This window comes from Berghia stephanieae, chromosome 1 (assembly GCF_034508935.2).
Source record: "Berghia stephanieae isolate SIO BIC M18660-M18661 chromosome 1, UCSD_Bste_1.3, whole genome shotgun sequence".
In the NCBI taxonomy this organism is placed as follows: Eukaryota; Metazoa; Mollusca; class Gastropoda; order Nudibranchia; family Aeolidiidae; genus Berghia; species Berghia stephanieae.
Window position 1 is genome coordinate 75,718,640 of NC_088360.1, and position 16,390 is coordinate 75,735,029.

The window sequence follows — 16,390 nt, forward strand, 5'->3', positions numbered from 1 at the left end:
TTTTTATTTGGGGATTTTTTTTCTGGTTGTTGCACGATCTATTCTCATGGCATCTCAAAGACTTATTTTTTATTTTCAGCTATGATTCAAGCATTTATCTTGCTATTTATTAATTCTATTTGTATCAATATCGTCTTATAAATAATTGAACATAACCATTTTGTTTCCCCAGGATGTGGAATTATCAAGAAATGTGCCTGGCAAAGTGAAAGTTGCTGCCCCCAATCTACACAGAAAAAGATGATATGTGACCCTTTCTTATAATTGTTTATCACGCAATGTTTTTGTTAGATCGATGGACCGTTGACAAGTTTACCATGTTCCACTGAGTGAGAAAGGGGTCTTTGATTGTTTATATTTTATATTGATTTGATTTAATAATATTGTTTCAATTGCATTTGAAAAGTCCTTCAAATTAAAATACAGTTACACCAAAAAAAAACCTCACCAAAACTTGTTAAAATCAATGTGATGTAACTTGTAAAATATAACCATGATAAGTATTCATTATACTCAGGAAAATGAAATGGAAATAATTTAATGTATCTTGTGCAGCCTGACACCATTTACACGAATCAGTTCATTGCATGGTGTTGGAGACCTATGGGTCAGATTACTTAAAAGTTGAAAGATGTTACAAAACTCATTTTGTCATACTTAAAACATTTGAATATATCAACAAAATTTCCTTAAGACAAGCAAAAAAAAAAAAAAAAAAAAAAAAAAAAAAGAAATTAAGAAATGAAAGAAATAAAATAAAATGAGCTAAATGCATGAAATGAATATTTTATGGAAGATTTTTGTGTGGAAATCATGGAAGATAGGAATCATTTCGTTTTATTGCTGTTGGGGCTAAAATAACATCATACATTTATTTTCACTGTTAAAGTTGAAATTAAAAAAAAAGAAAAGAAAAGAAAGTACCCAATTAATCATGTAAGATAAATAAATTGTCAAATTCATTTTTGCACCTTTGGCAAGTCTATTTTATTATTGTGCAATTTTACTCTGAGACAAGCAGTTGTTAATTTGTTAATGTCTTGGGTCTGTTATTTTGTTTGTTTGTTTATTATATTTGCATTTACACTATCTATCTATCTATCTATCTATCTATCTATCTATCTATCTATCTATCTATCTATCTATCTATCTATCTATCTATCTATCTATCTATCTGTCTGTCTGTCTGTCTGTCTGTCTGTCTGTCTGTCTGTTTGTCTGTCTGTCTTACTATCTGTCTATCTATTTGTCTATCTATCTATGTGTCTATCAATCTGTATATATCTGTATCTATCTATATATTTACCTGTCAGTCGATCTAGAGAGCTGCGCCGGTGTTACCAATACTTAACTTCTATACCAGGACAAATCATTCGTTTGGACAGAAAAATAAATAAAAAACTTACCGCTAACCGTCAAAAGCAGTTTAGATTTGAAGATGCATTTGTTTTCTATCAAAAAACATTCGGTACTAGACAATCCTTGATGAATTTCAAAAGTTGTGTTTGGAATTATATCCTAAATATTTTCATGGTTCATTCCTCGCGATATCGTGTCGGGTTCCGTCTGTTACTACGTCTGGTGCCGGTGCAGTGCAAGCAAAACAAAGGTTTTAAAAAAAGTTTATTGAGAAAAAGATGCGGAAAAAAGTGTCCCTAGATAGGTATGCAATTTAGTGCATTAGTGCAGTAAAAATTGGTGCGCAAAATTAGTTCGTAGCGGATGCGAGACTCTGTATGTGTGTGTGTGTGTGTGTGTGTGTGTGTGTGTGTGTGTGTGTGTGTGTGTGTGTGCTCTTGTAAAGGCGTCAAAATGAGGACATCCATAGGTTACACAAGCCACACAATGAGGACATTTTCAAATAGAGGTCCAACATTTTGGACCTCATTTTATAAAGACCTCTATGGTCTATGTAATGTCTAGAATGAGGACCTGAAGTGGAAATAAAACGAAGACCTCATTTTGTCCACTTCATTGGTAACGTGTGTATAGCCCATTATACACATATTTTGATCTTTTTTTCACACACAACCCACGGGCTCATGAGCAAGTCATTCTCGTGTCATTTTTTGAAATGCTTTATTTGATTGGCTGATTTCAGCCAATCAAATAAGAGTTTAGTAAGTTAGTAATAGCAGTTCCGATTGTTCTAGTTTCGATTTCCTGGAAAAAGTTTGCGAGGGTCTAAAATCAACATGTCTACTAAACGTTTGACTTTCAAGAACTTTTTTTCGCATTTGCAGGAATTAAATGAAAGGTAAGATATTAAATTATAGTATTTTGTTTTTATTACTTAGTAGTCACACTAATTATTCTTCATAACTTTCTTTCATACTTTCATGTAAACACAGTTTCGACTTCGACAAAGTTGTGACTGTGCCTTGTACTTGTGCTCTTTTTTGACTATTGAAGAAAAATACCAACCGTGTCATTAGTTTTTCTTTCGGATTAAATATTCTATGGCAATATATCCTTATTGTGTCAGCATCTATTGTAAAATTTGAAACTAATGTGTAGTTTGTAAGAATATAAGTCAATGTTTAGATCTGGTCATGACACGCTTACTTCGATCTACATTGTTGTGTCTCGGGTGGGGGTTATAACAGCCTGGAAACTAAGTTGGCAGTGAACACTGAAACAGTTCCAATTGATATATAATTAAATAATGCATTGATAGAAAGTTTCCCTGTGTGCTCGCTTTCTTGTATCAAGTCATGTAAAAAAATAAACCAACTTGATGTCTTATTAATATAAATAATTTAAGTATTATTAGTAAGAATACCACTTGACCATAACGTTCTCCATCACTATCACTAACATTTTCTCTGTCACCACTACCTACAGTCACTGAACTCACACTCTGATCATGACCATCATCACCATTGTCAACAAAAATGCTTTAACTTTTACCTTTAATATTATCATTGTTGCTATTATCGTCACTTACTTTGAATGAGTCTTTGCTCATCTCGTCTTATCATTTGTAATGGTAGACCTAATCACTGGGTTTTGATATTTCATACACAGATAATCACAAAGAGACAACAAAGTATCAGAATCTCCGAAAGAGGATGAAGATAATGAAGTAAACAGGAAACACGACATCTTAAAACCAGAAGCAGAACTTGACCCGAGTGACCCTGATTCTATCAGGAATCCTTTCACTGATAGTTCCTCTAGTGAATGGTATGTTTTAAAAGTAAAATAATTGGGATTGCTAACCTCATTATTTCTTGAAAATTAATTATCTACTCTCCTGGAATGATTCAACATTTTTTAATTACTAAGAGAAATCACGTTGACTATAATATTGATATTGATAATAATTTTGATGGTTAGTGGTCAGACTAATGACCTTGAGCAATATGTGATTTTTCGTCTGGTCGGTGTGACCTTTTGAGACACTTAACATTTATTACGACATTCATCACAGATGTGAATATGGTGAGAGTACTACACTACCATGTATATTGTGTAAGTTTCCAGGAAGCTGTTAGAATAAATTATATGTTCTGTGGTACCTGTTCCTTCTTTTTTCTTCTTTTTTTATGTAGCAATTTATTTTTTTTATTTTAAATATTCTATTTGTTCAATTGTTCTGTAAAGGAACAAATACAGATTATTATTATTATTATATATATATATATATATATATATATATATTATGAAACCATTTTCTTTCAGGAAGCCCAATTCCACCGATGAAGAAGACATTAAACTTTCAGACGAAGAGATATCAAATAAAAGTTCAAGGTAGGCAAATGGGGATTTGAAAATTCTTAGTCCAGTGTCAATCACATTGCTAAGTAAATAAAAATTAAATATATACATAACCTATTTCTCTATTGTATTGTCTATAGTGAATAATCTGGAAAGACGGTTAATCTGAGGTAATTTCTTGTTCCCAAACATTTCGTATTAAGCATTGTGACCTCCATTCCAAGCAAAATGTCTCATTATAATTGAGATCTCATTTTAACTGATCTCCTATGAAAACAAAGTATGGTAAAAAGAATAAAAAAGGTTGCATTTATAAAGCACTTATCTACGGTCTAAGCACTTTACAATGACAATTCACTTTCCCCAATAAACAGCAAACATGTAACACATAGGACAAGACAGGCGACCTGTTAGGTGCGTTACAATTTAATGGGACAAAGGCAGAGCTGTCTTAAGTGCCAGGTACTCATTTACACCTGAGTTGAGTGAGCTAATGCATTTAAAGGACACAACGCCCTGACAATAATTTCTGGGAGACAAGTTTTTTGTCACCCATCCGTTCACCCATCATGTTCAATATGGCTTGACTATTCCAATTGATGAGACGTGGTTCCACTTCGGCCACTATTATTACAACTACTACAATAGATGCCGGATTCAAGCACGGTGTTTGTGAGGAGAGAAAAGTGTGCTTGAATGCGAAATTGACTTTATATTGTTATTTATCTCTAAAAAAAAGGGTATTTTTTAACGCCCCTTTAAACACAGAATAAGTTATATAAAAGGCGACACCTCCGATTTAAAGTAAGTGTGCGATAGAACTATGGGATACAGCCGTGAAAACTCTGGTTTTGAGAAAAAAATTCCACTGTGGGATTCGAACCCCTGCCCTCGAGGACCAAAGGCAAGTGACATAACCATTTGGCTTACTTATTTCTGTCTTATTATGATACACGTCTTTTCTTTATCTCTGGTCTTTTTAGACGTTTGCTTTGTGTGGTAGAGTTTTTTATCTTTTCTTTTCTTTTTTTTTTTGCGCCTGTGTGTGTGCTCTTGTAAAAGCGTCAAAATGAGGACATCCATAGGTTACACAAGCCACACAATGAGGACATTTTCAAATAGAGGTCCAACATGTGTGGAATCCATTGTGATGGTGGGTGGATGGGGTGAAAAAATGAAGATAAAAAATTGCCGACCTAACTGACTGCTTTTAGCTAGAGTGTAAATTATTATTAAATACGTTTAACAAATGTAGGCTATAACTATAATGTGTATCACTTGTACACACTAACAGAATGTGCTGTGTTCAATTTTTCATAATCTTGCTTAAATTTAAATAGTAAGAACAAAAAAAAAAATTACGAATTTTGTGACTTGTTTATTATATGTTTTTGACTGCCCGAGAGGTTCATGTAAATTGTATCTTTTCATGAGTAGACTGAGAAAAATAAGACAATCGCACTCCATTTTTATCCAGCCACATTAAAATTGTTCTATTTCTTCTTATTTCTCAGCTACCCGGTGGGTCAACACATCAGCGATTCTTGCTCCTCTTCTGGAAGTGCAAGCCCTCAGTATCCCATGCTGTTCACAACAAACACAAACGCTCCACCAATTGATATACAGCCACAATTTAAGAAATGGAGTAAATATCATTCATGTTTTTATTGTGATAAACAGATTATCAAAATGGCTAGACATTTAGAAATGAAGCACAAAAATGAGTTATCTGTTGGCCAAATATTGTCATTGCCAAAAGGGTCTAATGAGAGAAGGAAAGCTTGGGTGAAGATAATAAAAGAAGGAGATTACAAACATAACTTTGATGTATTGGAAAAAGGAGAAGGTATATTGATTCCAAAATATCGAGGAAAAAATGTACAAGTTGATGCACTTGTTCCCTGTCCCACTTGTAAAGGCTTATATCGCAAAAAGAAAGTAGCAGCTCATTCCTTAACCTGCTGTACAAGAAAACCTAGACGGGCCTATAGGGAAGGGAGTCTTATGTTACCTGTACCAAAGAATGTTTCAAAGTCCTTGTGGCAAAATGTCTTACTAAAGATGAAAGATGACTCGATATCCCAGAAGGCAAAAAGCGATGCTTTGATTATTGCATTTGGAGAGCGAACATACCACAAACGTGATGTTGAAGAGCACACTGCTGGCCATATTAGTGGTAGAATGAGAGAACTTGCGCGACTCGTAATAGATTTAGAAGATCGGTCAAATGGAAATATTAAATCCCTCACAGATGCTCTCCTTGTGAAAAACTTTGACACCCTTGTCGAATCTGTCCGCAGTGTTGCAGAGTATTCGGATGAAACACATTCATTTGGGAAGGGTTCCCTTGCTCTCAAGCTCGGATTCTCTGTAAAGAAATGTGCATTCATACTGAAGTCACATGCCATCCAAAAGAGTGACCAAATGCAGAAAGATAATGCTGATAATTTTTTATCCCTTTTCACTGGAAACTGGTGTGATCACATTTCATCATCAGCAAGCCAATCACTAGAAAGAAGGAAGTTCAACAGCCCCCAACTACTCCCTTGTTGTCAGGATGTAGAAAAACTGTACAGTTATGTTAAGAATCTAAAAGTGGGTGATTATCCCTCTGTAGCAAAAGCAGCTTTGTGTGAAATTTCTCTTTTCAACAGAAAAAAGGGTGGTGAGGTTCAGCGTTTGACTCTAGAGAATTTAGAAATGGGCAAAAAAAATCAGGAACCCGTTGATGATGAGATCATTCAATCTCTTACAGAAACAGAAAGAAGACTTGTTCAAACATTCACTCGCATAGAAATCAGAGGCAAATTCAATCGCCGGGTAGCTGTACTACTGACACACTCAATGTTGACCAAGATTGACACAATCATGAGGGAAAGAGATAGATTATCAATAAAGAGCAAATACCTCTTCGCTACTCCAAATGGAGAGAGGCCATATCGTGGAAGCGATGTCATTAGAGTTATGGCAATTGAAGCTGGTGTTTCCAATCCACATATTTTTACCTGGACGTCTTTAAGAAAACAAGTTGCAACTATATCCCAAGCTTTAGAAATTTCTGACACTGAACAAGACCAGTTAGCTCAATTTCTGGGACATGATATCCGCGTTCACCGCGATTTTTATCGCTTACCTCATGACATTCTCCAAAAGGCCAAAGTTGCAAAAATACTTATGAAAATCAACGCTGGAAAAGCACTTCTGTGGAGGACTACTCACTGGAAGGAAATTTTGAATTGGAACCAGATAACAACAGTAGCTCAGGAGAGTCAGATATGGATGAAGAAGTGGAAAAATGCCAAAAAGACACACAAGAATTAGGGCCAAGTGAGATCAAGGAGCCATACGCTATTGTAGACAGATATGAACGTGTGGGACTTAATGAGAATTCCTCTGATACGAGAAAAAGTGGGAAAAGGCATAAATGGACACAAGCAGAAAGACATGCAGTTCTTAAACACCTTTCGGTATTCATAAGAATGAAAAAAGTACCCGGTAAAGCAGATATTGAAAGAGCAATAAATCAAGAACAATGTCTAAATGCAAGGTCATGGCGAAATGTTAAGGATTTCTGTTACAACGAAATAAAAAAATCTGTAGGAAAGTATTAGTCCAAAAATAACAGTAACCTACATGATTGACTATATCAAATCCATATAAAAATTGTTGTCACTTTCTTTTTTAACCTCCTCTTGATATAAGAAATATTGTGTACATGATATCTTTCAGATATCAATGACTCTTACGATGGCTGAACATGTCTGTCTATAAAATTGCCTGTTGCTAAAGAAGTTTTTTTAGCTAATGGATGATTGTTATGAAACTCAAACATAGTTTTTATTCAATAGTGTTTTTAATGGACGATTGTGTTTTATCTTTGTCTTGCTGAATGAAATGCACTATCACACATAACTTTTGTGGTGACATGAGGACTTTTAAAATTATTTCCTTAACATGATAATTTGTATTGCTATGTGGTCTAGAGGTTAGCAACACGACTTCTGATCCAGTGTTAACTGAAGTCATGGATTCAAACCCCATTGAGTAGTTGAGTCCTTGATCGGAAAAAGCGCTTAAATCCCATTTTCTCATCATACTCTGGTGTAAAATGAGTATCTCGCTGTTAACAATGTTGTCAATGTCCCGAAAACTAATGTTCGAGTCTAATATGCTGCATGACTCGCCCTTTGTGTTGAGTGTTGTTGTGGCTGGGGACCCATTGTAAAGTGCTTTGAGCACGTTTAGTGGATATTGTGTTGTATAAATGCTCTCTTTTGTTAATAATTTTATATATGATGAATTGTTAAAAATGACTGTTTCTAATCCAAATGCAGTCACCTGGGCTAGTCTAGTAAAAACTTTATTGTACCATTGTGGTCTGGGGATTTATTGGGAATTACAAAGTGTAAAACATGTTGATTTGTTCTTGTCTCTTTACAAAGAATACAAGGCATGTATATACAAGAATGGAATGAAGAGGTGGCAAATACAGGTTCATTTAAACTTTTCAAGAACATCAGGTCATAATTTAAATATGAAGAATACTTGAATATGGTGAACATGTCTCACCGTATTTCTATCACAAAAATTAGACTTAGTAAGTTGGCATTAGGGAGAGGCTAGATAGGCTACATTAACTTGTTCATTGGCCTTGTATGATTAATACTGTTGAGTGTATTTACTCATGGAGCCAGTGAAGGAAGGATACAGTGGGCTGAACACCTGCTTGTCTATTTTTCCTGTTCCATAGTAATCTCCAACTTGCACTTGACCTTGTCCTTTAAATGGTACTTAAGGTTTAGTGCACAGTTGACCACTACACTGCAATAGACGGTATTTTCAGGGTTGGATAAACAAACAAGTTTGCATTTGTTTCTAATAGAACGAGGAGATGGGGTAAAAATAAGTTAGAGAAAAAAGTATATATGTGAGCTTTGTGGGATTATTGAATATGGATATTGGCTCTTATATAACCTAATTTGTGTTGAAAGCGCCGTTAAACCCCACAAACAAACAAACATTAATATGAATATCACTGTCTGTTAGTTTTTCCTCGATTGTGAATGAAAGAGATATATGTTGTCTAATTCAATGTTGATTAATCGGTAATCCTAATATTCACAATTTCTTACGACTTATGAAAAGTACTGAATTTAACACTGTGAAAAGGTTGGAAATGCTATGTTTTAGAATTCTCAATCAATATGGAAGGGAATTGATGGCAACAAGAAATAAAGTACCGAAGATTTCTTATCAAGTTAAAATAGAAAATTAATCTGAGTACATGAATAGTAAATAAAAGTGATATACCATTATCATCATCATCATCATCATCATCACCATCATATTTTTTTTTCACAAATGTTTTTGTTATGATTATATAGATTTTATTTGAAAAATTGGTTGAAAACCTAATAAAAATGTTATTTGTTAAAATATGAATCATGATGCCTACATTTCTTCACTTTTTAAATGATTTGTATGATTTAGATAAATGTAATTCAATGCACTTTCTGTGTGATGGGATGAACTCAAAAAGGATCATTTTTTAATTTATTTTTCCCCGGGCCTCTAACCCTTACCGCCATGGTTAATGCTGTTACTTAATATTTAAATCCAATTCAGTGTTACTCATTTCAAACTTGAATTTATTTTTTACCTAAAGTAGTAGCTTTCATTCGTCCATCAGACTGTTATCATACCTTTTTCTGGTTAGTATTAGTTTTATTTTTACTCATTCTTTCATCAACCTTAAATGTTATTATTAAATTTATTCTATCCTGATCCTAAAGAGGAACACAGGTGAACACAGGATCCTATATTCCCCATAAACTTACTTGTTATGCTTACATGTAGCTTATAATTTTTGTTGTGTATTTTTCTTTTATATTTGATCTTTATACATCATGAATCGGCATTCAAAGCTACTAAAATTATCTATGATTTGAACCCTCGAAATATTATTTGGTTGGTTGTGTATCAGTAACAATCAAGTGAAATTTTCTTGGTTTATGATAAACATGACAACACTTATTTAATTTAGTTTCGTGAACATTCCCAATCAACGTAATTGTAATTAATACAAAGTCAATCGAAACGTGTTTAATAAAGTTTCATTTAAAATTTATTCTTGCCTTTTGATGATTATTCAACAGTTGTGGCAATTTTTTAAATGTTTCATTGGGGTTTGTTTTGTCACACGTCTATGATTCATGATGGCGTTTTAAGTTTGTTTCATACAGTGCACCCTGCCTGGAGAGGTCACGTTTAATTGGATGGACGTTGTATGCAATCAGTAGGGTTGTATCGCACTGTCCCATACAAATCCACCAATTGCACATGCTTTATCAGTGCCTCCTCCCATATTGCTCATGGGGAGATTTTGTAGCTGGATTATAGAAAAACAAAATGGGTATTTCAGTTCTCTTCGCAAAAATTGCAAATAAATTTGAGAGCTGTTTGAAGTTTTTATCAAAAGAACAAACAGTGCTACTGGAGTTTGGTTAGATCCAGCTCGGCTTGTACAAGATGTATTGTGCTGATGTGGTCCTGATTCAATACGACTCTTATCCTGTCTGGAAGCAAATTTGTGCATGTATTGGATTTGAACCTCTATAACTACTATTAATAATTTGTACAAGTTAGCTAAAGGCAAATCAGTGCCAGAAAGGCACAGAGAGAAGGCATGTTGAGCTGGCATTGGTTTCATTTGATTTTTAAAAAAATCCTTTTTCTTTTATCTTCATCTACTATTCATTACCCTATCGCTTAATATGAGATGCATTGTACTTATGGGGCTGAATGGGCAGGTGATTGGACTATGGATCAAGTGGTCCAAATTCAAACCTGGCTAAGTCCATTGCAATTTTTCAAGAAAATTTACTGATTGCTCCATTCAACCTAGGTGTAACAAGTACCGGTTTTGTTGGGGGAAAGTGTCTCTGCGATAATACTAGCATCCTGAATCCTATTGAGAGTAATGCATCATTGGTGTCTTACTTCATTCTTACCCAAACTGGAATAAGCTCCAACTCTCATGAGTCTTAGTTACCAAGTTATGGTAATGGGTTTTTTTTATTCTATGACCTCAATCTGTTCTCACACAAATCATAAGGCCTCATTCCACATACACACTGGTTACACATTACCCATCATTGGACCTCCTTTGGCCACATGTCCCCATTTTGATTCGTGGCAATATAAAGCTTCAAATAATATTTAACTCAAATTTAAAGTTGCAGTCATCTTGTGGATGATTGCTTCTTGCCAGAAAGTCTTATAAAAATTGTTTAAAGCAGTTCTTTCTATAGGGCCTCATTGTGCGTTTGAATGACACAGACCTCATTTAAGGCCGAATACACGTATGTGTGTGTATGTGTGAGTGTGTGTGTGTGTCTCTTTCTTTTTTTTTTTTTTGGGGGGGGGGGGGGGGGGGGGGGGGGGGGGGGAGGGTGCCTACGTACACGGTAACGGGGCATCTAGCCTCAGGATCTACGTACACGTAAACTGGTTTACCGTTGCAACACAAGCAATAGATGGTCCTCGCTGTCGTGACCGCGCGCGCTCGTGTGTGTGTGTGTGTGTGTGTGTGTGTGTGAGTGTGTGTGTGTTGTGTTATTTTTTAAAAAATCAAAACAATTTTAACCATTAATGGCGAGATTCCATCTTACACTCCCCAAACTCCAGATCTTAGTCTTAATGTTATCATTAAAAGACAAGCTTTGCGATTTATAGTAATTGAAGCCCGAGTCGAAATATACTCTTAATACTGCTCTCTTGGTGGAAACGATTTATTCTGCATATAAGCAATCTGGAGAGAAAAAAATCAGTGTCACTGTAAAAGGTTAAAATTTCACGAAGTACGCACCGTGAACACCGCTGTAACAATCCTTTGATCTACGTCATCAGGCAACCCATTGTTTCTTTCATCTTTTCCCATTCCCCTTACTATCCCCCCCCCCCCCCCCCCCCATCCCCCGCCCATCCTTCTCTCTCTCTCTCTCTCTCTCTCTCTCTCTCTCTCTCTCTCTCTCTCTCTCTCTCTCTTGTCATAGTGTTATCCCTTCCCCTTCCCATCTCATTGTAAAATGAAAACGTTCTGCTGTTTGCAGATACATGTATGATTGTTTTGTTTTTTCTCTCTCACTAGGCATTTGAAAAAAAAACAAAAACCTGAAAAAAAATCAAAACAACTTTACCTTTTAAAGGCGAATATCATCTTACTTGGACCAAAAATAAAATCTTACCGTTTTCATCAAAAGACAAAAAACAAAATACAATTTAAAAACATGAGCTTTTATATAGGGCAATATCCACCCAACGTGCTCAAAGCGCTTTTTATCAATATTCTTACTGCTCTTATGGTGGAAACGTTTTTGTTTTTCTGCGTTAAAAAATAATATAAATGAAGACTATTATTTGAAAACAAAAAAAAATCAGTGTCACTGGCAAAGGGTTAATTGCAGTACTCCTGCATCCTGTGAGACTCCTACGGCACTTGCTAATCATAAAAAGGGAAATAGCAGCAACCAACAATAATAAGGTGAAAAAAAAAGAAGAAAAAAAAAAAAAAAAAGGGGGGGGGGGGGGGGGGCGAAGAGCAAACCCAGTAGCAATGCAACCTTTTAGCGGCGAAATTCGATCTTTGACCTAACACCAAATCTTCTATCATCAAAAGACAAGTAACGGCAAAACGATTATAGACAATTGAAGTCCGAGTTGCGATAGTCTGAGTGCTCTCTTGGTGGAAACGATAATAAAGATAAAAGCAAACTATTATCTAAAAGCAAAAAATTAGCTTCGCTGTTAAGGGGTTAAGAACACCTGCAACTGACAGTATCCTTGAGATGCTCTACGTCACCTCTACGTCACCAAGGTCACCAAGCGACACTTTCGTCGGCATGCACCCCCCCCCCCCCCCCCCCCCCCCCCACTCTTTCAAGGTGGTGGTGGCGGCGGATAAAAAAGGCCTTTTTCTCTTTCATTCAATCAACTGGTCTGCTGGTGGACCCTAGGCCTCTCTACAAGTACAAGAAATAATACTCACTTTTTTTCTGCTCCAACGAAAATATCTACCCCCCACCGGTCTAATTATTTGTAGCAGACGTCAAATTTCTCAAAACGGTCACGTGACACTGTAAAAACAACACAGGAAGTCCATGAAAGCTTATTTACGGCATTTCCTTTGAACCGTGTAAACAACAAAATTTCGTTTTCATTCGACTCAACGGGTCAGATTGGCCGGTATTTTTTTAACAAACTAAAGTTCTGAAAAATCAAAATGTTTCTTAGAAAGTTGAAAGATGCTAGTTTTTGAAACAGAGGTAGGTTTTTAAAAAAAATCTTTATATTTTACGTGAATGCATGCTCAAGGCGAGTTGGACGTGCAGCGGAGGTTGGTAGGCCAAAGGCCCACCTCTCTATCTCTATTTACCTTCTTCCATTCTTGATATGTGATACATTATTGAAAATAAATGTCCAATAAAGAACTCAATTCAAGAATGTTTTCTTCTTTTTTTTTTTAGTACATAAAATCTGCTTTGATTGAATTGGATAAGTAATGAATGTCAACAGTCTTTGGCCAAACTATCAAATCATTAGTCTCTCTCCTATTGTCTCGTATAGGATGCAGTTAAAGTGCACGTTCCAAAACAAAATGTCTGCTTTTTAGCCGTTTGAGTATTTATTAAACCACAGTGTGCTTATTAATTTAAAACCATTTTTATTTTTATACAACATCAAAATTCTCAAAATTTATAATCCAGTATGATCTAATTTGTAAAATTTATTGTGATTATACTGTTTTGTTTTTTTTTTTAAATCGCGGATCTTTGATTTCTACATGATTTTTATTTATGCATGCAATGTTCAGTCAATGATCCACCCCTGTTTACAAAGAATACCCGAACAACAATTTTACTCTACAGCAGAATTTCAACAATCAAATTGACCCAAAGAATTTTTGATAAAAACGGAATACATATCATTAATAATTCATAAAGATGAGAGGCCACCCCAATCACTTGATATCAATCCTACTGATCATACTGTATGGATTTTACATAGAAAATCTACTACTTTAACTTTAACCGTATTGTTCTATTAAACGAGAAGAGCTTATAGATACTACTCGTGGAATGAAATCCCTTTTCAAGAAATAATGAAAGCAGTCACATCACAGAACTAGAAAGTGGGATGGTTTGTGACTTGGATGGAACATTTCCTGCATGACTAAAAATGACTGCAACAATCATTGGTTGTCGACATTAAAGAAACTGATGAATTTGCTAGAATATTCTATCCCCCTATATCTATTTTTCTGAGTTGCTTTCTGCCTTTATCTTGGAATGGGATTACTTTCTTTTGTCCTGGCCCTCGCCGGAGTCCATGGCTGAGGGGAAACAGCCCAAAGTATAGTGGTTGTCTTGGGGGATGATTTTTTTCCCTTGTAAATTATCTGTCTTGTGTGTACTGCTAAATATTATGCTTTGAGCACATGATTTGTAAACATTTGAGTGTATTCCTCTTGTGGGATCTTTTGCTATGTCTAGATGAGACGTTTTGGTGATCTCAAACTAAGTGCGCTGATGTTATGCTCTTGGAATCTACTTCAGTTCCCTATTTGAGTCATTCTCCTTTGTCTTACTTATCTAGATTTTTTAAGACTAATTTCTGTTTGTTTTACTGGCTCTAGAATGACTTACATGTGCCGCAATAATCGTAAAACCATTAAAAACAAACAACGATTCTCTCTGCAAAAGAGTACACCACCTGAATATTATAGTGTGTGGAATTCTCCCTAGGATGGGGAAACGTTGGCTGTCCCTGGACAGCTGGATTCTTCCTTAATCCTCAGCCATGCTAGCTCTTCTATTCCCTTAAATCATTTAATAATAATAATAATAATAATAATAAATTTTTTAAAATGGATTTATATAGCGCCTAAACATCCATGTTAAACGTGCTGAGTGTATCACTTTCGAGGGTGTGTAGTGTCAATGTGGGACCTATGATATGATTTCAGACAAGCTACAAGGATATATCGTTACTGGATTCGTCTCAAAATCAAAAACAATTAGGACTGTGTGTAATTACCAACATTGTTACTGACTCATTGTTGTAATAAAAATACTCTCAATCCAACGCAAAATATAATATTGTCTATTATAAAAATGAAACTAGGACCTATCACCACAAAAGTTGGCAATACAACAAATTTTTCAGCACATTTAAGATATCATTAAACTCGGATACTATGAGATCTCGGGAGAACTTATTTTCGAGCGTTGCGTTGTGATGAAGCTTCCGGATGGGTTCGTTACTACACACAATGCGGCGAGGAATTTGCGGTCTGGATAGATCATAATAAAATAGTTGTGTGACGTCATTTGAAATTGCTGCTATAGTACGAAACATTTTTTTTCTGACAGAGACTACGCTGTTAACGACCATGTTCTCATTTTTCAAGGACTCAACTGTGCGCTGCTCACAGCGGGACTAGAACCCTGGACCTTTCGATCCAAAGGCCAGAGTTATACCGCAAGACCAAATAGCCTCATTTTATAGCGGTTCTTATTGTACAATAGAAGTCATTGGCAAAAATTTAGAACAAGGAGCTCATAAAAAAATTGAAAAACAAAATTGATTGATTTCTTTCATTTTTGAAATGCCCTTTTTGTCTTTTATTTTTCTCTCTGTGGAATTCAAATGAAATACGTAATGCTTTCACATATTTTAATTTTCTTTTTTAAAGACGGGCTTTTAAATCTAAAAAAAAGCTCTATTCATTCCTTCATGATTATTGCCAAAGATCGGGGTATTAAATTGCTTCGTGTTTTCATGCAACCCGCTGGTTTAGGCAACAATCTTAGACGGGTTCAACATAATGGTGTTTTCACTCGAAACACATTCCACACTTTATCTTTTGTTTTATCTATCCATAGATATATTATATATCATCTATCGAAATATCGATCCGTTTTCGCTTTTTCGTAATATAATTAATCCCAAAACGAATGCTGTTGTTAATTTATTATCAAGACGGACATTCCAAGTATGATCCATATAGGCCTATACCGACGTGTACTTACTTGCAGGTCTAATGACCAAAATTATTGTGGGCTCATTGTTGTTATGAAAATACTCTAAAACCAACGCAAAATATTGTCCATTACAAAAATGGTAATGCAAGTCCATAATTGCGATCGGTTATCAGACCTGAAAGTATGTGCACGTAGGGCTAAATGCATTGAAAATGATTTTCTAAAATAAATTGAAACGAAGTGAAACAAGACAAAACAAAAAAAATGGCCAGGGAGTATCTACTCTCTTTACAATAGTCGGTCTTCATTTTTACTCTAATCTGACATGGGATACCTTTCTACTATGCATCATACCAATTTTGCCATGAGAACAGTAACAGCGATACATAATGTCTAGGAGTTTCAAGTTAGGGAGCGTTCACATATTACGTCATCAGCTAGGGGGGGAGGGGGGGTCTACCAAATGTTGACATGTGTTGACATGGGGGGGGGGGGGGGTCAGCCAAGTGGGTCACAAAACATAGGCAATTACGCTATTCAAAGTTTGTCCTTCAAAACAGCTAAAGTTAAATTGCTATGATGAGTATTGCCATCTCTCAAGAAACAAGAAAGGAAAGGATTGCTATTGT

General features: G+C 35.4%; 2 protein-coding genes across 2 annotated transcripts in view; both read left to right on the forward strand.

Annotated features, from left to right (window-relative positions):
- Nucleotides 1-734, forward strand: part of LOC144957248 (ribosome quality control complex subunit NEMF-like) — a 39,479-nt gene extending 38,745 nt beyond the window's left edge. The window contains exon 33 of the mRNA XM_078888333.1: nt 173-734. Within this exon, the coding sequence (XP_078744459.1) occupies nt 173-244 (72 nt within the window). The 3' untranslated portion in view covers nt 245-734. The remainder of the gene's footprint in view (nt 1-172) is intronic.
- A 589-nt stretch (nt 735-1,323) lies between these two features.
- On the forward strand, nt 1,324-11,161 carry LOC144957255 (uncharacterized). Its single transcript, XM_078888345.1, has 3 exons — nt 1,324-3,186; nt 3,685-3,753; nt 5,235-11,161. Exon 3 carries the CDS (start codon nt 5,302-5,304, stop codon nt 7,039-7,041), a length of 1,740 nt encoding a protein of 579 aa, XP_078744471.1. The 5' UTR covers nt 1,324-3,186; nt 3,685-3,753; nt 5,235-5,301; the 3' UTR covers nt 7,042-11,161.
- Nucleotides 11,162-16,390: the final 5,229 nt, after the last annotated feature.